The sequence below is a fragment of the Cavia porcellus genome, unplaced genomic scaffold (genome assembly GCF_034190915.1).
Source record: "Cavia porcellus strain 051 isolate PalLab524CR breed Dunkin Hartley unplaced genomic scaffold, mCavPor4.1 scaffold_31, whole genome shotgun sequence".
NCBI lineage: Eukaryota > Metazoa > Chordata > Mammalia > Rodentia > Caviidae > Cavia > Cavia porcellus.
In genome coordinates this window covers 1,920,926-1,946,178 of record NW_026947514.1, presented here as the reverse complement: position 1 = coordinate 1,946,178, position 25,253 = coordinate 1,920,926, and the positions used below count along the sequence as shown (strand labels likewise).

Below are 25,253 nucleotides of genomic sequence, written 5' to 3'. Positions count from 1 at the left end.
CACACAGTACACTGAGCTGGTTTATTCTCTCTGCTCTGCATCCAGAAACAGGAAATGGGGTACAGCAGGGCCGAGGCTCTTCTTCCTGGAGAAAGATACCCTCCCCGCACCTCAGCACCCCCAGCTGCCGGTACCCTGTGACACCTGCCAGCCTGGCCCAATTTCTTGCCTCTGCTTATTTATTTATTTATTTTAGAGCGATTGAATCCAAGGCTTTGCACACTAAGCTGTATTTTGAGCACCTTTAAGTTTTCTGTTTCAAGACAGGGTTTCACTAAGTTCACCACACTGGGCTCAAACTTGAGTTTCTCCTGCCTCAGCTTCCCAAAGTAATAGGATTGGGGCTGGGGATTTAGCTCAGCGGCATAAGCGCCTGCCTTGCAAGCAGGCAGTCGTGAGTTCGATCCCTGGTACCGACAAAAAGAAAAAAGACAAAAAAAAAAAAAAAAAAAACAAAGTAATAGGATTAGCGGAGTATGCCTGCCACGCCCTGCCAATGTCTGCCTTTTCTGAGAATAATAGCCGTCTTCGTTACTTTCCTCTCCAGCTGGAACAAAATATCCAACACCAAAAGTGAAGGAAGGAGAGGTTTATTTAGCTCCCGGTTTATGGAGGTTTCAGTCCATCCTCAGCTGGCTCCAAGGCAGGGTGGCTCAGGGCAGAGGGCAGCAGCTCATGGCAGCAGAAGACAGCACATGCAACAAAAGCATGTTGTTGTGTGCAGGTTGCCACCCCAGGTGGGCACAGCACTCACACAGCCAATCCCAGCACTAGACAGTGAACCAGTCCCAAACACTAGATTCACCCACCTTTGAGACTGCAGGAGGCTTTTGGGGACACCCAGATACAAACCGTAACACTGGCTGTTAGATTTGAGGCCCATCCTTGGCCAGGGAGGCCTTATCTTAACTAAACTGACCTGCAGACGCCTCATTTCTGAATGCAGTCGACTTTCGAGGCTGTGAGTGGACGTCAGTGTGGTTCCGGGAGGCGGTGGGCAGGCCCTGGGAAGCAGTGTAAATAATAAATAAATCCCAGTGCACTTCACGACACACTGCCAGAGAGCGGCGGCCCCACCCTTCGTGTTCTGGCCTTCTGGATTGTCATGGGCAGAGCCTGTCATGTGATGGCACCGGCGGAAGTATAAGAACGTGCAGTCTGGTGGACTCGGCAGCATGACTGATGTCGGTTCCTGGGGGCAGCGGGCCATTCCTGTCAGGACCCAGTACGTTACCCACAGCTGACTCTGGCCCTGAGTCCTGGCTGTATCACCCTGGGCTGCCCTGAGGCCACAGTGCCCAGTGTGTGAGGACAGCGTGCAGGTCCTCGGTGAGGTGTGGAGCCTGTTGCAAGCTCTTGAGCCAATCCAGGGCTCAGCACCTGGGAGATGCCCCAGGTACCCCCATCCTCAAGGTTTCTCACTAGTGTAAGCAGAGCCCAGGTTCTGAATCCACCTGGCCAAAAGGATGCCATCCTCACCCATGAGCCCGGCCCTAGGTAGCACTCTCAGAGAGGAGGCATGTGGTCAGTTGTGTCCTGCTGGGTGCCTGCCGCCTGGCATTGCATGGCTCTCTGTGGGCTCAGAGGTGGAGCAGGGTGGCCTGCGCCTCTGGGTGTCACACTGCTGCAGGCCACAGTGCAGGCTTCACAGTCTTAGCCACCACATGAGCCAAGCCCACTCCTGGTCCCAGTCCCCCCACACCCATGTGCTCGCCCTCAAGGCTGCCTTGCTGGAGCCCAGGTTAGTAGGAGGGATGATGCATTTCACGGCATCTCGTGTTCTTTTCTCCATAGAAACACGAAGACACCGAGTGTCCCTGTGTGGTGGTGTCCTGTCCTCACAAGTGCAGCGTCCAGACTCTCCTGAGGAGCGAGGTGGGCACAGCGGCTGGGCAGGGCAGTCGGAGTCTGGGAGTGCGGGACACGTTCCACCTGAGTCTCCCACAGCTCTGATGTGCAGGGGAGCAAAACATAAAGACAAGCACGGTGGGAGTCAGGAGGAGGCGTTAAAATCCTACCAGACGGTAAATTCGAGGCCAAGACTATTGCAGAGAGTTGAGAAAATGGGAAACCATGCTGCAGGCGAAGGGGACACTGTTTCTAGGCGAATAAACCCATGCATTGCTGTGAGGTGGTCTCTCAGCAGCGGCTTCTAGCCATTCAGGCCTTGGTAGGTGGCCTGGGCCAGGCAGGTGACCCAGGGTGGGGACTGCAGGCCTCCCCCAAAAACTCACGTGCTGCACGCCCACCACTGAGAGGGTTTTGAGACTGCTAAGATTTGGCCTCAGCATCATTTGATCAGCACACGTCCCGATGGAAAACTTGTAGGGCTGCTTCACCCTGAGCTGGAGCCTGCAGTGGCTGCTTTAGAGCCAGCGGGGCCCCTGGGCTTTCTGTCCTCCCGGGGTCAGACCCTGGCCTGTCCCCACTCACCTCAGCCTCTTCCAAAAGCCTGAGACAGGCTGGGCCCCTCACATGTCCCCATGCAGTTGTAAGACAGGGACATAGGACTCTGCTATCCCTGCCCAAGGTCATCCCTGTGACCTTGCCAGGGAGGTACCTGGTGACAGAGGCCCTGGGCTCCTGCACATGCCTGTGGAAGGAGTCGGGGTTGCATGTAAATTACTGCTGGACAACGCCCCCTCACACCACTGAACTGAGACAGGCTTTTACCAACACCCTCCTGAACTCCTTTGCTCAGCTCTGAGTTAGGGCCAGAGTTGCCTCTGTTCCACTTCTGTTTTTATTTTTTAAAAAGTCTTTCAGCCTTTATTTCTCTGGGTTTTTGATGGAAGTTACCATTAGCTGTAGGTATCATCACCTGTATTCCAAGCTCCTGTGAATTCTGCACGTAAACCCACTTTAGGGAAAGGGTCAGCATGGACTCACAGTAGCACACAAAAATCACACGGGAAACCCGCCCTGACCCGGCAGGCAGAACAGTAGCTCCTTAGGGCTGTGATTCTGTTCATGGCACTGAACATTTATTAGTCTTCAGTTGGCTACTCCAAAAGCAGTTTCCGCTGGTCCATGTCTGTGGGGTGTTCTCTAGGCTCTGGGGGACCCAAGGCTGCTGAACCTTAACTGCTGCGAGCCCTCCTGACTCATAGGCAGCCTTGAGGGGTGTCCCTGCTTAGAACCGTGGGTGGTTCCTGCCACACAGCCTCCCCCTGAACCCTGCAGCAGAGACTGGGTGAACCTCCCGTGTCTGCAGTGCCTGTTGGGCCGCTGGGCAGCACCAGTATGAGAGCCAAAACACAGGGCTGGTTCCTTCCATCAGAGAGAGGAGGCAACGTGAGAATCGTGCTGTTGGAACAGCCTGAGGGGGCTTTGAAAGCCCGTGAGCTCCCAGCCATGCTGGGAGGCTTTTCAGAGAGGGAAAACCCATCTCCAGTCGCCCCAAGCAATGCGAGAGACAGTGCAGTGTGTGAGCTTACTTTGAAGACAGATTTACTTTTCTGTGTTGTGTATTAGCTGTGCAACCCAGTTGCATCCGGAATGATACCTATTTATTTTGTGTTTCATGCAATTTTGTTTATAGTCTTTAAGTGTGCATTTCAGTTCACGTTATTTTTTTGTTTTGAAATTCTGGCTCTTCAGACAGCATGTCACATTTTGAACAATTTATTTTAAAAAAACTGAGTTCCAGGGCTGTTACGGTGAATGTATCTCTGTATACCGGTGTATGCGTGTGTGCACGTGCAGTGCTGCATACGTACTGCCTAGGGGCCTGACGGCAGCCGCGTGGACACACGCATGGCCGTGAGCACACCACGTGTGGCCGTGAGCACATCGCACGGTGCGCCCTGATGCTCTGTGTGCTGATGTGCTTGAACATTTTCGTGCAAGCGTTCGTGCGACAACTCACGTCTCTTTCCCGTTGCAGTTGAGTGCCCACTTGTCAGAGTGTGTCAATGCCCCCAGCACCTGTAGTTTTAAGCGCTATGGCTGCGTTTTTCAGGTCAGTATCCGACACCTGCCCTTCCCACTCACATTCTTCCACGAGAGAAAGTGCTCGTGCTCACATTTACACTTCCCGGTTCTGGACTCTGTGTGTGCCCTGGAGCCCTGAGACCCTGCCGCGTGGGCGACGGGAGCCGCATGACCCAGGCATGGGGCTCACTGGCCAGGCTGGTGTCACCCAGCCTGGGAAGGGCATGTCGCACTGACATCCACCTGGGGGCTTGGGAAATCCTGGGGATGACCTGGCTAGACGTGAATGCAAAGTGGACCTGGTCTGGAGCCCACACGCGTGTCCACACATGTACTTCCTGTGCCCCTGTGCTGTGTGGACCCCACTGGGCCCTTCTTGGAGCTTCACCTCCCTGGAGACTCTGTCGCTGCTGCAAGCACCGTGTGACAGGCGTGTGTCCAGTTTAGGTCACCTCTCAGCACATCTGAGATTGCCAGTGAAACAGGACCAGGTTTTTATTTAAATGCATATCTGAATTTCAAAACTTGTCAAAAGGCAAACTGTATCACAGCTGTCGTGTGTTTCATTCTCTGAAACACCAGCACATGATCGCGACACCAGTAGAGGTCCCGGCTCCTGGCATCCATGAGAGAGGGTCCCCTCGTGTGGCCTCCGGGAGGCCAAGCTGTTGTCCTTGTGGCTATCATTCGTGTGTGTGTGTGTGTGTGTGTGTGTGTGTGTGTGTGTATGTGTGTACACATGCTGACGGGGCCATGCTCGTCAACATGTATATACGGATATTCTATGTACAGAGTATATGTTTTGGAGATCATGAAAATGCTTTCCCTGGCTTCTTAATTTTCCAATTCCAATCCAAATTATATTTCTGTTTTTTTAAAACATGCTATCTTGGCGTGCTGATTCTTGGTTCCGAGTGGTCTGCATCTTATGTACTCTGTAGTTCGTTTCTGTCCTGTATGTAACTTTCAAGCGCACTTAGCCTGGTGTGGAGCCGGCCCTTACCGGCCCGGTACATCCAAGCCAAGCATCCTCAGTGACAACTCACAGCCCGCTCGCTGCACTGCCATCGCAGCGTCCAGCTGCAGGCACCTGGACATTTTCCCTTTCCTTTTTTAATGAGAAAGAATCTATAATGGAACAAGAATGACTCTGAAATCTGATTTCTTGACCTTGTGGTGTGAAACACTGATAAGAAGCCGATGGCCATAAGCACAGAGGGCGAGGCCAGGATTCGAGGCCGGCCCTGGTGGAGGCCTGCCTGTCGGCCTCCTGGTGCTTTGTAGCGCTGCTCCCTGTACATGAATACACTCGTGTGTGCATTGCTTTGTCCTGTGTCCTGCTGTGTCCCTCCAAGCCAGTGACACGCTGATGCCACCACGTTTGCTCTCGCAGGGGACGAACCAGCAGATCAAGGCTCACGAGGCCAGCTCGGCGGTGCAGCACGTGAACCTGCTAAAGGAGTGGAGCAACTCGCTGGAGAAGAAGGTAGCTGTCTGGGAGGGGCTGCTGCGAGGCGGCCGAGGCCAGGGGGTCTGCAAGGGTCAAGCGAGGGTCCTTGTTTGTGTGTTTTCGCAGTGCTTTTGTTTGTAGTACTTTTATAAAAACCACACTGGTTATCAGCATTGACCTGGGCAGAGATTGACCAGTGTCCCCCAGTTTTGTAAATCGGCCACCAGTGGGCCCCACGGGCCTGCAGAGCCCAGTCCTGGGTGTCTGGCTCCTCATGGTGCTTCCTGCCAGCAGGGCTGGGGGACGCACCGAGTGTGCTGACACTTGGCATCGTGGGTTGCCAGTGTGGCAGCCTCACTCCTTCCGGGCTGTTTGCAGAAGGGAGCGGCTTCCTACCACAGCTCCTTCCCGAGAGTGGGTCCTGCTGTTGGGCTGGGAGCTGCGCCCTCCCTCCTGGCAGGGCTGTGGTTACGGGATCCCCAGAGCCCGTTCTGGGAAGGGAACGAGGTAAAGCCCGCAGCCTAGTGGGGCCAGTGTTTGAATTTAGACTCGAGGTCCGTGTACACGTCTTTTAGTATCAGAGTTCGAGAGAGCCTGAAGGGTTAGAGCAGATTTTCACAAAGTCTAGCGTGGAGCCACTCGTTCTGTGACGGACGCCAAGAGGTGTGACTTGTGCTGACTAGAATCCTAGGGAAGAAAGCAAAGCCGTGTATGTCTCGTGACACGTGGCAGATCAAGTGTGCCTGGTAAATGCACGTTTGTTGGAACGTAAAATAGCTTGTGGTTGTCCAGAGTTCTTGCATCTTCAGGCCGGTGTCCTTTACTCAGACAGCATCAGCCGTTGTGTTGTTACACTGTTCCCTCCTGAGGTGACCTTCAGCTATGGCCTATGTGACCACTGGCTGTCCTCGGGCCATCGTGGGGTCCCATTGGATATGAATGTGGAACCCGAGCCTCGCTTAAACTATGTGGCCTTCCGAGGCAGACACCTGCTGGTAGACAGAGCTCTTTCCCTGGGGCTCAGAGCCTCAAGATCCTGAAGATGGGAGCCGAGAGGGGACTGTCCTTGGACCCCCATCTTGAGTTCTTTTAGGGCCAGGTATCAGCCGAGCATGAGGGTATATTCCTGAATACACCCTCCCAGCCTGTGGGAAGCTGAGGCAAGAAGGTTTGGAGTTTAAGGCCAGCCTAGGCTATACAGAAAGACTGAATCAAAAAACCAAAAGTCACCACCAGGTGTCATTTTGAGCTTGGGAGCTGTGTCCTGGAGAACAGCTTTGTGGAGGTCAGTAGTGGGCTAGGAGCACTGCCCCGTGAGCCCTTCCATGGCCTCGGTGGCAGGTGGCCCTCCTTGGCATCAGCTGCCTGCCCTCGGGCCATTGGACTGGCTAGGGGAGCATGCTGATCCCTGCATGGTGCTGGGTTCTCGCCAGGCTTCCTGTGAGGCTGACACTTTCTGCACTGCTTAATGCACCCCAGGGAGGGTGGGGGTGACTTAGTGGGCTGTGATGAGCATTTTCTGAACCCACGAACAGCGACCTTAGGTGTTTGTGGGATACGGTGTGATTTTTGGCCGAGGTGTGCATTATGGGAGGCATCAGCCCAGCTGGGTCACGTGTTTTTGGGCATGATAGCAGACCTTCGTGTTAGATTAATTGAAGAGAGGGGCTGGGGATTTAGCTCAGCGGCATAAGAACCTGCCATAAGCAGGCGGTCATGAATTCGATCCCCGGTACCGACTAAAAAGAAAAGATTAATTGAAGAGTTTCTCCCAGGTTTCCTTGCTGCAGAATGAAAGTGTGGAGAAAAACAAAAGCATACAGAGCCTGCACAACCAGATCTGCAGCTTCGAGATCGAAATCGAGAGGCAGAAGGAGATGCTGCGGAACAACGAGTCCAAAATCCTTCACTTGCAGGTAAGCGGCTTGGGAGGCCAGCCCCCATCCTGCGGTCCTCGGCTCTTGGGGACCTGGGGAGGGCAGGGAGAGCCCCAGGGTCTGCGAAAGGGGAGCTGGCTGACCCTCTTCTGGGTGCCTCAGATCCCTGCAGGAGCGGCACCATGGGCCTGGGTTTCCATATGAGCTGTCTGGCTGTGTGTGACCCTGGGCTGTCTGCAGCACTAGAAAGAGTTAGCTGTCTTTATGACTTTTTCCTTGTTGCTAAGACAAAATCCCTAACACTCAAAGTTAAAAGGGGAAGGGCTGGTAGGCCCACAGTTTATAGAGGTTTTAGTCCCTAATTGGCCAGCTCCAAGGCAGGGCCACATGGCTGAGGGGCATTACAGAGGAGAAAGCAGCTCATGGTGGGACAAAGGCAGCAAAAGCAAGGACAGAGGATGCGCTTCCTTCTGTCCCCATGTTGTATGCAGGTGACCCTGCCACAGGGCAGGCAAAGCACTCACACTGTTAATTCCAGCAGCGGACCAGGAATCAGTCACAAACTAGAACAGCCCCTCCAAAAAGCCTGCCCCATGAGGCTTTGGCGGGACATCCACACATGAGCCCCGACAGTGACTGTCTGGGACTTCACATCACACAAGTGCTGGATCCAGTTTGGCTTCCTAAAGTGGCTGCTTCATCCAGGCTTTCTACAGACGCATGTGGCATGTCCCCAGCTGTGCCCTAAATAGTGAACCAGCAATACCCAATAATAACAGACCCTCTGCCATCCAAGCCTGCCGATGGAAGGTGGCCCCCATCCAGGTGACGCTCACAGCTGCTTCTCACACAAGCTCCTGTGCACCTCGAGAGTCTCACATGGCCCTGGAAGAGCCACCCAGAGGCCCCAGGGGTGCACAGGGCTGTGCTTCCGGCCTCGTTTCCCAGAGCACCAAGAAGAGGGCGCTCCCTGTACAGAGCTGTGTGTTGCCAAGAATGTGTCTCCTCCCACTCACACTGCAGAGCAGCCTGGGAGCTGGCAGGACTTATTAAATCAGCCTCAGTGTATTACACTTCGTGGTGCCCAGAGGCGAGGAGGGAACGCAAGGAGATGTGATTGTACAAGCAGAGGTACAGCTCATTGGCCTTGGCTCTGCTGGGAGCACACATGGCGGGCTGCCCAGCATCCCAGCTGCACCCCCATCCACAGTGCCCGCCCTCATCTGCGGCCAGGGTCGGCTTTGGCTGTGGGGTGACACAGAGATGATGCCAGGAAGCCCACGGAGGCCAGGGTGTGCAGGCAAGGAGCCAGGTGTCGCCCTCACCTGCGGGCCCACGTGAGTTCTTTTCACCCCTGCTGCTTGCCCTGGGGAAGCTTTCATTGGCTTCCTGGTGGGCTCAGCTTGGCTGAGTGCAGTGTATGGGAGTGACCCTAGGAGGTGGCCATCAGGAAGCCGGGATGGGGCAACAGAGCCCAGAGATGTAGCCTCAGCGCTCCAGAGTGAGCAGGGGAGAGAAGCGCAGAGGAGGCACACTTGTCTGAAGAAAGAACTTGGGTGGTGAACTGGGATTACAACTCAGAGGCACAGGCACCTGCCTGGCAAGCTCAAGGTCCCGAGTTCAATTCCCAGTACCAAAAAATAAGAAAGAACCTGGATCAAGCATGACACACAACTCTGAGAGGCCACTGTAGATAGAGGCTGCCCACGGGGAAGCGAAGGTCCCCTCTGCTGTCTGTGCAAGCACAGGGTCCGTCCTGTAAGGAATGCGTCCCTTGGCCAGGTGTGGAAAGCCTGCCCAGGACCCAGTCAAGCCAGGCTGAGGACGGCATGTGTGTGCCTCCCTGCACCGTCCTGTTGCATGTTTGAAGCCCAGCGGGGCCAGCGTGAGGCTGAAGGTGATGCTTGGCCAGCGAAGGAACTGTCTCTCGGGCCATGTTCGGGTCCTCGTGCACAGCCTCCCTCACTCAGCCACTGGCACAGGAGACAGATGTGACGCTGCAGATGCTCAAGGGAGGAGGAGAGCCCGCCGTGGGCACCCTGGAACTTGGGAGGTCGAGACGGGAGGATTGCGTTGTTCTGGAGGTTCAAGGCAGCCTGGACTTTGCGACCCTAGGCTCAGAAGGGAGGCAGGCAGTGTGTGTGCCATAGTGTCGGCCCCCAGAAAACAGGTTTCAGGAGCCAATGACTCCTCAAGCAGTCCTTTTCAGACACCAGCTGGCATTATTCCTCTTAGAGAGAGTGGGAAGAACAGGCCTGTGCTGTCACCACAGAGGTGGCACAGCCTTGCCATGCTTCTCCATGGTCAGTGGCACCTAGCAAAGGTGCCAAAACCTAGAGGCTCAAAACCAGGAGGAGCCTCGAGGCCACGTCGGGGTTCCCAGCCTTGGGCCTGCTCAGCCTGGAGCACCTGAGCTCTGCTTGTATGCAGATTCTTCTCAGAGTGAAACCCTTGGGACCCTGGCCTCTCTGTGACAAGTAGAAGCAGGACCTTTAAGTCGGCCACTGTAGCCAGGGTGCAGTCCTGTCCCTCCCAGCACCGTGATGGGGCTGGTTGTGTGTTCTGGAGGAGAGGCCATCTGGATTCCCTCAGCCAAGGTGGTGTTGCCATGGGCAGCTGCTGTGTGGGGCCAGGTGCAGGGAGGGGGAGGCCCTCTCCGGAGTGGCCCTCTGAGCAGGATAGGGCTGTGACAGTGTCTGCTGGGTCTGAGCTGAGGCCCATGCTGAGTGTGCGGCTGTGTCCTGGCCCTTGGGGTTCGGGGACCTTCAGCTCCATGATCTGAGGTCCACACAGTGCTGGACAGGAGGGCAGAAGGGGCCCAGGGCACACAAGGGTGGGATCTTTGACACAAATGGGTGTGGGCGCCCGGGTGACACAGGAGTGGTGCGGGACAGGGATGCTGAGAGTGGGCAACCCACTGGCTTTGGGCAGCGCCCCCATCTGAGCCAACCATTGTCCGTCCTCCTCCGGCGCCACCCCAGCCCCATCCCCTGCTCCCCATGCCGGTGCATGCGAGCGGCCTCTTCTGCCAGTCCTCACTGGGTTTTGCCTTTCTGCACCTTTGGTCTGGAAGCGAGTCATAGACAGCCAGGCAGAGAAGCTGAAGGAGCTGGACAAGGAGATCCGCCCCTTCCGGCAGAACTGGGAGGAGGCGGACAGCGTGAAGAGCAGCGTGGAGTCCCTGCAGAACCGCGTGACCGAGCTGGAGAGTGTGGACAAGAGTGCGGGGCAGGCGGCGCGGAACACAGGTGCGGCGGGGCGGGGTGGGGCCGCTCGGGCTGCTGTGGGGGCCCTGCACAACGAGCAGATGGAGGCCTGGGTGAGGATGGGGGCTGGCATGAGAAGGATTAAGGGGGACCACAGGATTATCCAGCACTCATGGCCAGATTAAGCGGGCAGGGGAGGTGGGGGCAGGGGCAGCCTAGGCGCAGGGCACAGGTGACCATGTAGTCAGGGGTGCAGGAGGAGAAGGCGGGGAGACTTCCTGGCATAGCCTACTTCCCGCAGCAGGTTGCAAGCCTGCCGCTCCCCGGGTCCTGTGGCCTCAGTGGCCATAGGCAGAGACGCAAGTGTGTGTCTGTGACGCTGCCCTCCGGCATCCTGCATCTCACCCACCACTCTCTCCCACGATGGCAGGCCTGCTGGAGTCCCAGTTGAGCCGGCACGACCAGATGCTGAGCGTCCATGACATCCGCCTGGCCGACATGGACCTGCGCTTCCAGGTGCTGGAGACGGCCAGCTACAACGGCGTGCTCATCTGGAAGATCCGCGACTACAAGCGCCGGAAGCAGGAGGCTGTCATGGGGAAGACCCTGTCCCTGTATAGCCAGCCCTTCTACACAGGCTACTTCGGCTACAAGATGTGTGCCAGGGTCTACCTGAACGGGGACGGGATGGGGAAGGGGACGCACTTGTCGCTGTTCTTTGTCATCATGCGTGGTGAGTACGACGCTCTGCTGCCCTGGCCATTCAAGCAGAAGGTGACGCTCATGCTGATGGATCAGGGCTCCTCCCGGCGCCACTTGGGAGACGCCTTCAAGCCGGACCCCAACAGCAGCAGCTTCAAGAAGCCCACTGGGGAGATGAACATCGCCTCCGGCTGCCCGGTCTTTGTGGCTCAGACTGTGCTGGAAAACGGGACGTACATTAAAGATGATACCATTTTTATTAAAGTCATAGTGGATACTTCGGATCTGCCCGACCCCTGAGCAGCCACGGGCAGCGGCGTCAGCAGAAGGTAACTCCTCGGGGGTGGAGCCGGTCTGTCTTCACTGAGGTCCTGAGTGCGGCGGAGCAGCCACGGCCGGCCGGGCGGGGGAGCCCGGAGACACCGGCCCCTCCTCCCGTAGACTAGCCGCCTTCACGCCGAAGAATTATTTATCCTTTGACAAGATAAATATTGCCGTCAGAGAAGTTTTCCATTTTCGTTTTTAAAGATCTAGTTAATCAAGGTGGAAAACACATATGCTAAGTAAAAGAACCATGATTTTCCTCCTTAACCTGAACACCAGACCCAGGACACACACGGGCCGGCTGGACAGAGCAGCATGCTGAGGACAAGGGTAGCTGGGAACACTAGCGCAGTTCTGAGTTTCATTCTGCAACTCAAGTGCAGTCTTGTCCCAAATACAGTGTATTGTCTATTTTTAAGGCCCCATCTGGTCTCCATTTTAATGATTTGTTTGTCAGAAGACCCTGAAGTGTATCTAGGTCTTTTTTTGAAAGTATCTAAATTCAGAAATCATTTTTTAATTTAAAGTTCTACAAATAATTGTTACTGCAGACATTTTACTTTCAAACATTGACAGACTGATACTTCTTGGAAGAAAATGTAAACTATCAACACTGGTTATCACTTGTGATAGGAAAGAGAATTCAGCTTGATGTTATTTCTCGTTAGAAATGTAAACCTTCGATCTCTGTCGTAGTTCCTGACACTACTTCAAATTTATTACGAGAGGAACATTGCTCATGGATGCTGTGCATCATTTTCAGGTTTATAATTGTTTTCACCCTAAAATAGGGCATTAGTTGAACTTTGGAGTTCTAAACAGAATCCTGTAGGTTTTTAAAATTCTGCCCCATGTCCAGACAAGCTCTCCACGCTGACAGCAGCGACACCTCCCCGCCTGCCCACCCACTTGCGTCCGTCCATCTGTCTGTCCGGCGGGGTGGATGCCGCGCTTCGGGGGCTGGCGGAAGCGTCTCCATCTGTCCCGCTACTGTGCACCGGTGCAGTCCCCGGAAGTGACGTCCTTGCATAGGGAAGGTGGCATACGGTACTCGTGCCTTAGACGTGACATGCTGCTGCTGCTGCTTGACCCTGGATTTGCTTGTGACGGGGTATCCTGGGAAGTGCTAGTTGAACCAGACCTTGTTCTCTCCCCGCAGCTAGAATTGTGTCTCCGAGGCCCTCACACAGCTCCGCCCCTGCCTGGGGAGGCCAGACTCCATCGGCAGCTTCCGGAGCCCTCGGCTTCATCATGCAGATTCCAAACTCCAGGCCCCAGAGCCACTTGGGCCCCCCACCCCCAGGGAGGCAGGTGCAGAGCGAAAGCTGCGTGACCCCACATACCCACATCCCCATCTGGCCCTGGGTGCCCACAGCTCAGAGCAGAGCCCTCTGAGCATCCCAGAGACCGCTGCCGGAAGCCCCGTCCAGCTGGTCTGAGGGCGCCCGCAACCACCAGCTGGTGGGAGCGGCGGCCAGGCCATCTCCCCAAGCACCCGCTGCTCACCCGCCCCTTGGCACTCAGCACTGTTTACCGTCTCGAGCCCAACTGTGATCGGAAGCCTGGAGCCCCGCCTGTGCCCCTTTTGCTATGCACCACGCTTCTCGGTGCTCTTACACTGATGGGTGCTACACGCGATGGGTGCTTCTTAGGCAAAACCAGTGTGTGCGAACCACATCCGTGCCGCCCGCCCAAAGGCGCACCCACGACCGGCCAGCTGGGCGCGGCCAGACTGCCTGCCTCTCGGCTGCCCGTGGTCGCGTGGGGTCCGCCGGGCTATTCCCGGTGGCCCTGTCTCTGGTGCTGTCCTCTGTCCTGGGTGTGCCTTCGCCCCAGTGCCTGCTGGACGTGCCCTCCCCTGCACTCCTGGCCCCAAGCTTCCATGCACCTCCCACCCCTCCGTGTTGCACGGCTCTGCACCCCATCTGCTGCTCCCCTCTGCGTTCTGGGCTCCTTGGGCTTGGCCAGCATCCTTGGTTCTGATTCTGGAGAAGAAAGGACTTGCCTAGAAAGCTGGCCCCTTAAGTGCCCCAGCCCCCTGGCTAAACCCCCACAGTTGCCGGCGGTCTCCTCCCCTCCCGGTGCCAGTGAGACCCCACTCAGGACCAGCAGGTTTGGGGTGTGGGTTCCAGGGCTGTGCAAGAGTGCCCCTTCCTGCCGAGCCCTGGAATCCCACTCCCTGGGGGGTACTGGACCCACCGGCCGCGCCCTGCATCCCCGAGTATGACTGGAGTGATCCTACTGCCCCTGGGTGAGGCCGGCGTGGCGTGGCCGCTGCCTCAGTGAGTGGTGCTGGAGAGAGGGTTGGCGTGCTCGCAGGACCCGCAGGGACTCCATCCCAGGTGGCGTGGCGGTGTCCTGCTCGGGTGCCCCGCACCCCCCTCGGTGCTCGTGCCCGACAGCCTCAGCTGCACATGCCACATGGCCAGCGCCCGGCTGCCCCAACCTCAGTTCCCAGTGTCCCAGCTCAGGAGCACGGGCGGCCCTGTGCTCCTAGTGTGTGTCCAGCGTGTGCTGCTTAGTTAACCAAAAGTGATGACATTCCCAGGGCACAGCCGTCCTGCCCTTCAGAGAAACCCACACTGAGTCCCTTGCGTTGCAGCTTGTGCAGGGCAGCGGCGTCCTGTGTCTGTGACACTGTCACTGTGGCCACCCCTGCTGCAGGGGTAAGGTGCTGCTAGGCCCAGCCGGGCGACACACAGGCCGGAGCCTGGGCCTCTGGTTCTGGGCTTCCAAGGGGGACGTGAGAGGCACCGTCAGAGGCCGGGTTGTGGTGAAAGGGTGGTGGTGGGGTCAGGGTTCGGGCACTGGGAGCACAGTCCACACTGAGGAGCCAGGCTGCCATGTCCCCAGCCCCACGGGTGATGCCCCCGAGGCCCGACAGGAGCACATGTCACCACAAGGCCACCGCGCCACCCCCACTGTCTTGGGAGCCTGGTGGGCTAGATTCACAGCAGTCACTTGCTGGGCCATGGCTGGGGGCCATCGAGAAGCCGTGTCCTGGTCCCCTCCCCCCCAAGGAGCAGAGCAGCCCCTGACCTCATGGTGCCCTCTGTGTCCCAAGGCTCTGTGGCTCCTGGCGCCCACTTGGCTGGTTAGTGGGTGTGTTCCCACCTCCTTTCTCTCCACTCGGTCCCGTTTCCTCCTCACCCTGTGATCCCTGGGAGCTGTGGGTTACCGTGCCGTGGCTTCCCCTGACCACACGTGGCTGGCCTTGTCTGCAGGTTCGATCCTGTGGGGTCCATCTGGCCCACCCTGGCGGGGACTGTGTCCTGGGGGATGCCACCCCCTTGCTGGAGGGCTCCAGAAGTCAGCATGGCTGCCTGGGGGCTACACAGCTGGTGGTTACTGCCCTTGGTGCCCCACAGAGCAGGGCTTCCCAAGGGGTCCCTTGTGACAGCCCTGGGAGACCAGTGGCCACCCGATGCCCATCCCTATGCCAGCCCCTTGCACTTCCCTTGCCCACTGTCCACTGCCACAAACTGCGGGGTGGTCACTGCAGGCCTGGCTGAGACATTCCAACACGTAGGGTTGTCTGGATCACTTCGGGGTTGCTCAGAGCACAGACTCCTGGGGGACCCCTCGCTGCACCGACCCGTCTCCCTGCCTGAGGTCATGAGCACAGCGGGAAGGGCCCAGCTGGGTCTGGGATGCTATTTTTTTATGTTTGGTGCAGATCTTTGTGGATTAGGCTGTGGGAGAATGGGGGCTCAAGGAGGCAGTCATGACAAGTGAGGGTTGCCCACCGGGCCCCCTTCTCAGTCCCCCACCATGTTCTGTCTTCTGTTTGCAAATCTCCATAACCGTTTACTCCAAAGTCCAGTGTGTCCTGTGGGCCTGGGTCAGGCGAGCTTGGTGCCAGCAGGTGACCTGGTCACCATGCTGGCCTTGTCGAGGCTGGTGCTGGCTGCCAGACACCATGGCAGCCAGGTCAATGGGGCGCAAGGGCTTCCCGCAGGTGAGGCCAGTGCGGTACCTGGCGTCACCGGGGCATCACCTAGGTGTGTGACGAGCTGCCCCTCCCCCGCTGCACCTGTGCCAGTGCTGCAGACCAGGGAAGGTCCAGGGCCCGGCTCTACCCCTTTAGCTAGTGCACCTGGCTCTCCAGCTCGGTCCCCTTAGACACACAGGACGACCTCCCGTCGAAACTCAGCGACTCAATTGGAAAACACAAAAGCCGCCCTTATTTCAGGATTTCTCAGATCTTGAGGAGAAACCTCCATGACCAAGGAAGTGTCCGGTGGACGTAGGCGGCTAAGACCGGTTCTAGATTTGCATTCTTTCCCAGGTGGTCCGTTCGCCTCTTGTGTTCAGTTCTATACCCAAAAACAAAGACCAAAGAAGGCCAGTCTCTCGGAACCTGACTTTCACAAATGGCTGTGTGTGGTGCCCACACGGTGCGGCCCACCTTGACTCCAAGTGATGGTGACCAGTAGTGGCCTCCTGTGCCCAGCTCTTCTGAGACAGCAGTGTGAGTTATTGCCCAGCAATAACGGCGGCGTCCTGGGGGAGGCAACGTGTCTGACTCTGATAGCATTATTCCGTTTCTGTTAACTGTGCATCGTGTGTGGTTTTATTTGGTATTTATTTGTGTTTTGAGGTCTTGCGATGGTTTTGTGTTTCTGATGCTAATAACTAACGTTTGTAAGATTGTAGAATGCGAAACTTGGAAATGCTAAACTGTCTTATTAGAGAAAAATAAATCTGATTAAGAGTCCTGGTCTCTTCTGGCTCTGTCTCTCACTGCCAGGCCTGGGCGAGGGTCTGGGCGAGGGTCCTGGTTCTGTATGGCCCCAGGGGCCGTGGCTGTCACCTGGCCATCCATAGAGTTGGAACCAGGGCCTGTCAGACCCACCCTGGAACTCGGGACTGGGACTGCTTAGAGTTTGGAGAGGTCCAGGGCGGGCTCCGGAGGCTGTGGCGTGGGCTGGGCTACTGGTGCTCAGCCCGCCACCCCGGAGCCGTCGCTTCCTCTGCAGTGTGGCAGGCGGACAGTGCTGAGGGACAGGGACCAGTGGCACACTGCTCACTTAGTACTGCTGCTCTGGCCACCCCAGCTTGGCCTCCACATCAGACCTGGCAACAGGAAGCCTCACATCTCATTGGGGTGCCCTGGATTGGGGGCGACCCTCAGCCCCACCTGCAGCTCCTACAGCTCTCGCTCAGCCTCAGCCCAGGGTCCTCTGCTGGCCTCGCCCTGGGCACAGCCCCACCCCCAGCCTGGCTGTCTGCCAGGCTGCCTGCCCCGCACCCCAGGCAGTGAGGCCAGGCGGCCCCATGTCAGATGCAGCCTGGCCCCAGGAGCACCAGTCACTGTTGGCATAGGATCCCTTCTACCGACGGTCTGGGGTGCTGGGCCAGGCCGAGGATGTGCCCAGTGGGATCTCAGAGGCTGGATTTTCCAGGTGTTTCCTGAGCTGAACAGGAATGGGGACAGGTGGTCACCTCAAGACTGGCTGCCTCATGCCAGGTGGAGGCCTGGATGAGAAGGGGCACTGAGCTGGCCCTGGCAGGGCACATTAGGGGCCCTTGCGAGCTGCTGGGGTGATGAAGGCGGGTGTGGGGTCCAGGCTGGTGTGTGATGGAGTTCCTGGGCTCGGGCAGAGAGGGTGCCGCCCTTCTGACTGGAAACAAGTGCAGAGGCATCAGGAGCTCGAGGGTGGGCAAGGCCACAGAGACCTCTGCACTGGGCAGGGGCCGTGCCTCAGGCTCCAGGATGGAAGGTGCACCGTGCCTGGCCTCGGGGCCCAGGCTCTGCAGGGCGGGAGAGGAGGCCGAGACCCGACACTTGCCCCAAGGAGACCTCAGCTTGCAGGACTGTGGCGGCTCTGGAAACAGAAAGAGACAGCAGTCCTGTGGAAGAAACACCCTTGGAGGGCAGTGCTGCATGGGAGGCTCCTGCTGTGCTTGGCCCCAATGCCAGGTCCACACCCCGCTGGCACACAGGGCTTCACCCTGACCGGCCCTGGGTCAGAAGTCAAGAGCAGGGGACACCTGCACCACAGCCCCCTCCAGCGGCAGCTTCCGAGGAGCCCTGCTCCCCACTCCCAAGCTGAGGGACCAGACAGGTGGGCAGGTGAGCAGCCAGCAGGAGCCACATGCCCAGCAGGAAGTGCCCCGCAGTGCCCAGCCTACAGCAGGGCAGCTGGGGCCTCTAGTCCAGACCGGACTGCTGGCCCTAGCTGGGCCCACTGACAGGCATGGGGCTGGGCCATGCAGCAGTCCCCTGCCTCCCCTCTGTGGGGCTTACGGCTGTCATTGAGTAGAACCAGCCACTGTACAGGGATCCCAGTGTGAGGATCCCCAAGACAGGGGTACCTGTGGACTTTGCCAGCCTCACCCAGGCCTGGAAGCTGTGCTGCCCCAGCCTTGCAACACCTCCCTGCGCCCGCACCCCCAGCACCCTGGGTAGATGGGGAAGGCACAGTGCACAGCCCGAGCCCCACCCGGAGCTATGCCTGCCGAGCTCTTTCTCAGCCCCCCCCCTTAGCCCCACTCCCCGAAGATGCCCCAGGCCAGCATTGGAGGTGGCTGCCTCTCATGGTGCCACACCCCAGAGGAGCCAGGAGCCCCATAGGACAGCCCTGGCACGTGGGGAGCTGGTCATAGAGGCTGGATGAGGAGGTAGCCATCAGGAATCCAGTCCCAGTGGGGGGACACAGCCCGGCACCCAGCCCGCCCTGGGCAGCCTAGCCGGGTCTTTCCTAGGTGCTGAGCTCCCTGGGGACTGGCACAGAGGCCAGCTGAGGGTCCAACACCTCAGTGGTCCCCTCCTTGCTCCCAGCTTGGCTCTCAGCCTCCAGGACTTTGGGGCTGCCAGGGCCACCTTGTGGGATCACCTACTGCTGCCTCTTGCCGGCAGTCCTCAGATCTGCAGGGGTGCCCCTTGGGCACCCTAGGCAGCCAGCTCTGCCCTTCCTGCCACCTTCAGCCCAAGCCCTCGTAGCTGCCCATGGGCCTCGCTGGCCTCCACATCTCTGGGAGGGGCCTGGCCGGTGGCAGCATGGGCACTCCTGATGCCTGGGCCCAGCCTTCCTGCCTTGGGGACCTGTATGGCCGCAGGCGCAGGGCTGGCAGGGAGCTCAATCCACAATGCCACACCTTAAAAGGTGTGACACCAAGCAGACCAGATGTTGCCCCCAAGTTTCACTGTGCCCCTAGATGGTGCTTCCGGTGGGCTGGTGGGCTGACCGGGCCAAGCTGCAGGCCCACCCTCAGCCACTTAACGTGCCCCACTGGCAGGAGGTGCACTGAGGGCAGCAGGCGCCCTGCCCACAGGTGACCCTGCTGCACCTAGCTCGGGGTCCCCCTCTGGGGTGAGAAGCTGAAGGCCGAGGTGTCGCAGGAGGGCAGGGTGACAGAGTACACAGCTCCAAACGCCCAAGTCCCCAACCCTGGCCTCAGCCTCTCTCCATACCGCGCACCTCACACAGGTGGCACACGCCTGTGACTGACCCCTGGCCGCCCCACACCTGACCCCCTGCAGACGGTCACTTCCACCCACTGCCCTGCACTCTGTCCGCCTCCCCCTCGCCTCGTCCGTTCCAGTTCGCCACATTCATCTGCCCAGGGAGCCTCTGCACTCCGCGGCTACCACCCTGATGCTCCTGGAGTGCGCAGCTGCGTGGTTCCGCCCCGCAGACCCGCCCCGCCTGGCCCGGCCCCGCCCACCCCGCCATGGCATCATCGAGCACCCCCCACCCAGTGTCTGCTCCATCTGAATCCCCAGGGGGCAGCAGGGGTGGCCCCGCCCCGTGAATGTGTAACCTGGGCCCCGCCCCAGGCCGGGGCAAAGTCTCCTTGCACCGGAACGCAACGCAGAGATGGGGTCGCTGGGCCAGGCGCTCCTGTGGCTGCAGCTCTGGGGTAGGCCAGAGTCGCCGGGGCCCGGGGCTGGGGGAGCACACCACCTGCCCTGCCAGGTGCCTGGGGCAGGCAGCCTGCCTCAAGTTTCCCTCCTCTGAGGTCCTGGTGAAAGCCGGCACCCCAGCCCCGCGTGTCCCAGTGCCCAGGAGGCTTAAAATCCACTGCCTGGTTGCCACCCACCAGTCTCTCCACTACCCGAGGAGCACACGGGGCTGCGGGGTCCAGGCTGCATCCTGTGGGCATGGGCAGTACAGGCAGACCGGTGCCCAGGGTGCGGGACCAGGTGCAGAGGGGAAGGACAACGGCACCCCATCCAGTCACGCTCTGCCTCTTCAGCGCTGGCCCAGGCCGCATACAAAATCTGGGTCTCCAACACTGACTTTGACACCGACACCAACTGGAGCCAGAACCGGACTCCATGTGCGGGTGACACCATCCAGTTCCCGGCAGACAAGGTGCCTGGGATCCCGGGGTGGGGAGGGCAGGGCAGGATGGGGTCGTGGGCGCTGACCACTTCCTCCCGCAGATGATGTCGGTCCTGGTGCGCGGAAGCCATGCGGTCGCTGACCTGGTGAGGCTGGGGTGGGGGTGGGGCTGGGGACACATGGCCTGGCCTCCTGGGATCTCTGTTCCGCGTAGGGGCAGAGTGATAACCGTGGGGTCCTTGTCCCATTCTCATGTTAAAGAGGACTCCACGCACCTGTTCAAGGCAATGGTGAACTGGTTTGGGACAGGGGCTCACCATGTAGCCCAGGCTGGCCTTGAACGAGGTGAACCTCCTGCCTCAGCCTCCTGAGTGCTGAGATAACAGGTGTGCGCCACTATGCCCGGCTTAAAGGTAGCAGATCTTAAAAGATGTTGTCCACTCTGTGTGGATCCAGATGAGCCGCTGGGGGCCCTGAGTCTGTTGGGAGCTTTTCCAAATTTTGGCTCTCCTTGTCCTGGGGACAAGGTCACATCAGCAGCTTCTGCAGGCCCCTGTGTCTGCTGTGGCTCTCCACTGCCGCCTGCTGGACACCATCTAGCATCCCCCCCTCCTTCCCGCACCTTGAGATCCAGACCTGCTTGACGACCATCCATTTCTTAAAGCCTGTTTAAACTGCAGGAGGTTTTGTTTTGTTGTTGTTGTTTTTCTGTACTGTGGATGGAACTGAGGTCCCCTGCACTGAACTACATTCTCAAATTTTTAAAAAGGTTTTGTTGGAGACAGGATCTCACTAAATTATTTAGTTACTCAGGCTGGGCTCAAACTTGTAATCCTCCTGCCTCAGCTTCCCAGAGAGCTGGGATAGACGCCCTGCACTGCCACACCCAGTTTACATGCTCTGTCCTTGCTAAAGAATCTAAATGGAATTTCTCCTCTTCTGGAACAATCCATTCTTTCCCCCTGACATTTCCACATGGCTGTCTTTGGTATAAAATGTTAACCGAGGATAAGAGCCTGCCTGGCAAGCACAAGGTCCTGAGTTCAATTCCTGACATCAAAGAAAATATTACGTAGCAGTGTATGCGTTCTCGGTTCTCCTTACTGTGTTCCCTTACTGGGTCCTGGGCCTCCTTCCCGCAGCCATGTGCTGACCCGGCTTCTGTCCTCCTCCCAGTGCTGCCAGTTTCATGTTTTATCCCTATTTCCTTTTGGTGCTTTTATCATCACTATTATTACTATTACCTTGGGGAGACCTCAAGCCCAGGGCCAGGCACTTGCTAGGCAAGTGCTCTACCTCTCAGCTGCTGACTTTATAAACACATTCTTTGCAAAGGTGGTAACTCTATAGGCCTAGCACTCTGGCAGCTGAGGCAGGAGGATCACAAGTTTGAGCCCAGCCTGGGTGATCGGCAACTTTGCTTTTTAAAACTAAAACGGGCTGTGATGCAGTTCAGGGCCACGGTCCTGAGCTCTGGCCCCAGCACAGCGGGACAGACCCCTCTTCATTCAGGGCCACCCTGGTGCCTCCCCATCGCGGGCCGCGCCTGCCTCTGGCTGCTGGTGACTTTGTGGTGCACGCAGTGCTGCGACCTCAGGGCTGCGTGGGCTGCGTGGTGATGAGGCCGTGGGCTGGGGTGCAGGGCGCTCCCTGCCCTCCCCGTCCTCCCGGGCACCGTCGTCATCAGGGGCTGGCGCAGATGTAAGCTGTGCTTGCTCGGGCCCGGGCCCGGATGGACTGCCACAGGCGATGTGCGCCAGGCTGAGGCTGTATCCCCTGGGCCGGCTCAGAGCTGGGGGCCCGAGCCATGCCCGCCCCGAGCCCGGCAAGGCTGTGCTTTCTTCCCTGCCGCCCCGACCTCCCCGGGGGCCGCTGGGCGCAGGGCGGCCTGGTCCTCAGCCTGCGCTCCCCGCAGCTTCTGCCGCTGGATGGGGAGCTCGTCTTGGCCCCAGGAGCGGGGTTCAGCGCCGCCCCTGCGCCCGCAGATCTGCACAGTGACTGCAGCCCCAGCTCCGGTGAGGCGCGGGCCGGGTCCGGGGATCTGCCTCGTGTGCGCCCGGGAGGCGGGGCGGCTCGGGGGTGTGGCTTGTCGCAGGCGGAGCTCCAGCCTGGGCGTGGGGCGTGCACGCCGTGGGCGGGGATAGGGAAAGCCCTCCGGCAGCCCAGGCGACTCCGGGACGCGCGCCCCCAGGGGTTCCCGTGTTCTTCCGCAACCCGGACCGCTTCTCCTGGCTCGACCCGCACCTGTGGCGCTCTGGTGACGAGGCGCCCGGCCTCTTCTCCGTGGACGCGGAGCGCGTGCCCTGCGTCCACGACGACGTCGTCTTCCCGTCCAACGCCTCCTTCCGCGTGGGGCTGGGCCCCGGCGCCAGCCCGGTGCGCGTCCGCAGCGTCTCGGCACTGGGGCAGGTGAGCGGGCAGCCGGGTCCTCTCGCCGGCGCGTCCCCTCCCGGGCACGTGAGTCGGAGCGCCGAGACTCGGATCCTGATCCCAATCCTGATCCCGCAGACGTTCACGCGCGACGAGGACCTAGCCGCTTTCCTGGCGTCCCGCGCCGGCCGCCTGCGCTTCCACGGGCCGGGCGAGCTGCGCGTGGGCTCCCAGGCCTGCGCCGACCCTTCCGGCTGCGAGTGCGGCAGCGCGGAGGTGAGCGTCCCTGGATGGCGGTGGGGGCGGCGGCCGTGGCCCGCGCTGACTGCCTCTCCCACCCCAGACGCTGCCGTGGGTCTGCGCCGCGCTGCTCCATCCCTTGGGTGGCCGCTGTCCCCCCGCGCCCTGCCGAGATGCTCTGCGGCCTGAAGGCCAGTGCTGCGACCTCTGCGGTGAGCGCCCGACAGCGGGGCTCGGGGAGAGCCTGCCTCAGTTTCCTGTCGAGCTCGGTTCGTGTGGCTGAGTCCGCCCTCTGGTCACAGGAGCCGTGGTGTCGCTGACCTACGACACGGCCGCCTTCAACCTGGAGCGGTACCGCGCACGGCTGCGGGACACCTTCCTGGCCCAGGTAATGCAGCCCGCCCAGCTAGCCCGACGCCCCCATCCGCGACCCTCGACCGACCTGTCCCCTCTCCAGCCGCAGTACCGGGAGCTGCAGGCGGCCGTGTCTAAGGTGCAGCGCGACGGGGACACCTGCGTCCAGGTGGTGCTGGTGGAGTCCACGCCCGGGACGGGTGGTGCTGCTGGGCAGCTGGGACGCGCGCTGCTAGCGGACGCAGAGCATGGTACCACCCCGGGCGTGGGGTCCCCGCTGCCACCCTCTGGAGTCCCTGATCTTCAGGCCTGGGGTCCTCGCTTTCCCGGGTCTCTGGAGTCCCTGGTTTCCACCTCCTCCTCTCCCTCATCCCCCTCTGGAGTCCCTGGCCCAGGGTCTTGCTCTCCCCGCCCCTCTCCTTGCAGGTGCGGCCCTCGGGGTGCTGTCTGCGGTCCTGCAGGAGTCGGGCGCGCCCTTGGAGAGCGGCTCTGTGGAGGGGCAGGTCTCCCCAGGATCCCGCTGGGGGCTTGGGGCCGGCTTGGCCGCTGCAGGGCTGCTGGCGCTGCTGGGGTCAGCGTTGCTGCTGGGATACCCCGGCTGGCTCAGGTATGGGGGTGGGCACAGCTAGGCGCCTGTGCGGTGCCGAAGGGCTCAGCCCGGTGGACCTGGTCTCCTCTGCCACCCGCCCCCTAGGTGGAGACCTCTGGAGGCAGAGTCCCAGCTCACCAGGGAGCCTGAGGGCTTCTCCAACCCTACGTTCAATGCAGCAACCTGGGAGAAGCAGGTGAGGGTGCAGAGGCCGTGGGGGTTCCTCAGGACAAGGTGGGGGCCCTCTACACTGCCTCCCCTCCCCTGTGACCCCCACTCTTTGCAGCCCCCAGTGCACCTGTCCAGCCTAGCCCTGAACGTAGACAACAGCACCTGCTACTTCGTGAACCCGCTGTTTGCAGCTGAGACTGAAGCCTGACTCCCGGCACCCACCTCCTGCACAGCAGGACCCCAAGCTGGCAGCCTCACACCCTGTGCCCCAGGGCACCCCAATAAAGGGCTTTCTGCACTGCCATGAGCCTTCCAGACTTGCTCAGCTGAGCCTGCAGCTGGCCTGTGGGGCCGGGTTCTCGGGGCTGGGAAGGGAGTGGGGGTGAGGCTCCCCATGGTTCCCATACCAAGCAGCTCGGGCAGCTTGAGTGTCAGAGCCATGCGCATCAGCAGGATGGGAAGGAGATGCGGCCAGTCTGCCTGCTGGCAGAGTTTCAAAGCACACTGCCGTGTCACCTGGCACAGGAGGGCAAGGGGGGCAAATCGGTGGCTGTACCCCAGTTCTGAGGCTGTGGGGAGGCTGTCTCACGCTCAGCTTTCCTGTGGCACTTGTGGCCTATAGGTGTAATTTGCCACTCACGGGGCCAGGGATTCTCCACTTTGTCAGCATGGCAAATAGCCAGGGCTGGCCAAAGTGGTACCTGCCTGTGATCTCAGCACCCCAGGAGGCTGAGGCAGGACAATCACAGGTGTGAGCCCAGCCTTTCACCTGGAGCAGTACCATGAACTGCTGCTGACACCTTCCTGGAACTTAGCCACTTGGCATTCCCTGTCTCAAAAAATAAAGGGACAGGGTGTAGCTCTGAGGGAAGCACCTGGGGCTTAATCTCCAGCACTTAAATGGAAGTGGCTGACAGCCAGGCATGGTGGCCCACACCTGTGAACTTAGCTACCTGGGAAGCTGTGGCAGGAGCATCATAAATTCTAAACCAGCCAGTTGCACGCCTGCAATCCCAGCACTAGGGAGGCTGAGACATGAGAATCACTGGGAGTTTGAGGCCACCTGGACTACACAGTGAGCCCTGTCTCCAAGTTCTAGGCCAGCTTGGGTCACTGGTGGTCTTCAAAGTAAGAAAACGGCCGGAGCGCGGTGCTCCTTGAGCTCTGTGGGTGCTTAGCAGGGTCGAGGCAGGCAGGTCCAGGCCCATCACAGGCTCTGCAGCCACTGGCTTTCCACCAAAGCTCTGGGAAGGGTCCCTGGGGTGGCTGTGTCCAGTGTATGAGGAAACCCCTGCAGCAGGACTCCAGAGTGGTATGCCCCACATCTGCCCTGTTGCTCCTCGCTGTGCGAGTACCCTGGGCCTAGGTCCCCAGGGCTCTGCCAGCCAGGGCCTCGTGGCTGGCGTGGCCTGTGCCCTGGGTGTAGCTCTGTTGTGTGGAGGGCCATTTCTCCCACAGCAGGAGCCATGGCGGGGCTGCCTGTCCTCAGGTAGCTGCTGATGCCAGAACTCTGCCACACTCCCAGGAAGGTTGGTCACTGCCCAGGGCCCCTGTGGTTCTCAGCCGTCGGCAGACAGCCCAACCTGCTGGCCTGGGGGGGTGGGTGAGGCCTGGACTCTTGGGCTGAGACCCCCAGTTCCCACTCCTGCTGTGTGCACATGGGCAGCCCTTTGCGTGATCTCTGACCCCTGCATCTTTCCTGCCCGACATCTGCTGTGTGATGCTCCCAAGTACCCATGCACATCA

At 59.5% G+C, this 25,253-nt stretch overlaps 2 protein-coding genes across 5 annotated transcripts in view; both read left to right on the top strand.

The window, feature by feature from the left end:
- Traf3 (TNF receptor associated factor 3) overlaps positions 1–16,209 on the top strand; it is a 79,249-nt gene extending 63,040 nt beyond the window's left edge. For 2 of the 3 annotated variants that reach the window (XM_063241225.1, XM_063241224.1), the window contains 6 exons: positions 1,795–1,875; positions 3,887–3,961; positions 5,327–5,419; positions 7,159–7,299; positions 10,334–10,508; positions 10,897–16,209. In XM_063241225.1, coding sequence (XP_063097295.1) covers positions 1,795–1,875; positions 3,887–3,961; positions 5,327–5,419; positions 7,159–7,299; positions 10,334–10,508; positions 10,897–11,468 — 1,137 coding nt within the window. In that variant the 3' untranslated portion in view covers positions 11,469–16,209. The remainder of the gene's footprint in view (positions 1–1,794; positions 1,876–3,886; positions 3,962–5,326; positions 5,420–7,158; positions 7,300–10,333; positions 10,509–10,896) is intronic. The other variant, XM_063241226.1, reaches the window with a different exon arrangement.
- Positions 16,210–19,169: 2,960 nt separating this feature from the next.
- Positions 19,170–23,811, top strand: Amn (amnion associated transmembrane protein). 2 transcript variants are annotated; one of them, XM_003463130.5, is made up of 12 exons: positions 19,170–19,358; positions 19,695–19,813; positions 19,885–19,929; positions 21,699–21,798; positions 21,975–22,192; positions 22,292–22,429; positions 22,497–22,605; positions 22,696–22,781; positions 22,851–22,998; positions 23,174–23,354; positions 23,442–23,532; positions 23,623–23,811. In XM_003463130.5, exons 1-12 carry the CDS (start codon positions 19,316–19,318, stop codon positions 23,713–23,715), a joined length of 1,371 nt encoding a protein of 456 aa, XP_003463178.2. In that variant the 5' UTR covers positions 19,170–19,315; the 3' UTR covers positions 23,716–23,811. The 2 variants fall into 2 exon arrangements, with proteins under 2 accessions (XP_003463178.2, XP_063097141.1); XM_063241071.1 differs by lacking the exon at positions 19,885–19,929.
- Positions 23,812–25,253: the final 1,442 nt, after the last annotated feature.

Coding starts and splice junctions, on each gene's coding strand:
- Amn (XM_003463130.5), top strand. CDS start 19,316: ATGGGGTCGCTGGGCCAGGCGCTCCTGTGGCTGCAGCTCTGGG. Junction 21,799..21,974: donor TGACTGCAGCCCCAGCTCCG/GTGAGGCGCGGG, acceptor GCGCGCCCCCAG/GGGTTCCCGTGTTCTTCCGC. Junction 23,355..23,441: donor GGATACCCCGGCTGGCTCAG/GTATGGGGGTGG, acceptor CCCGCCCCCTAG/GTGGAGACCTCTGGAGGCAG.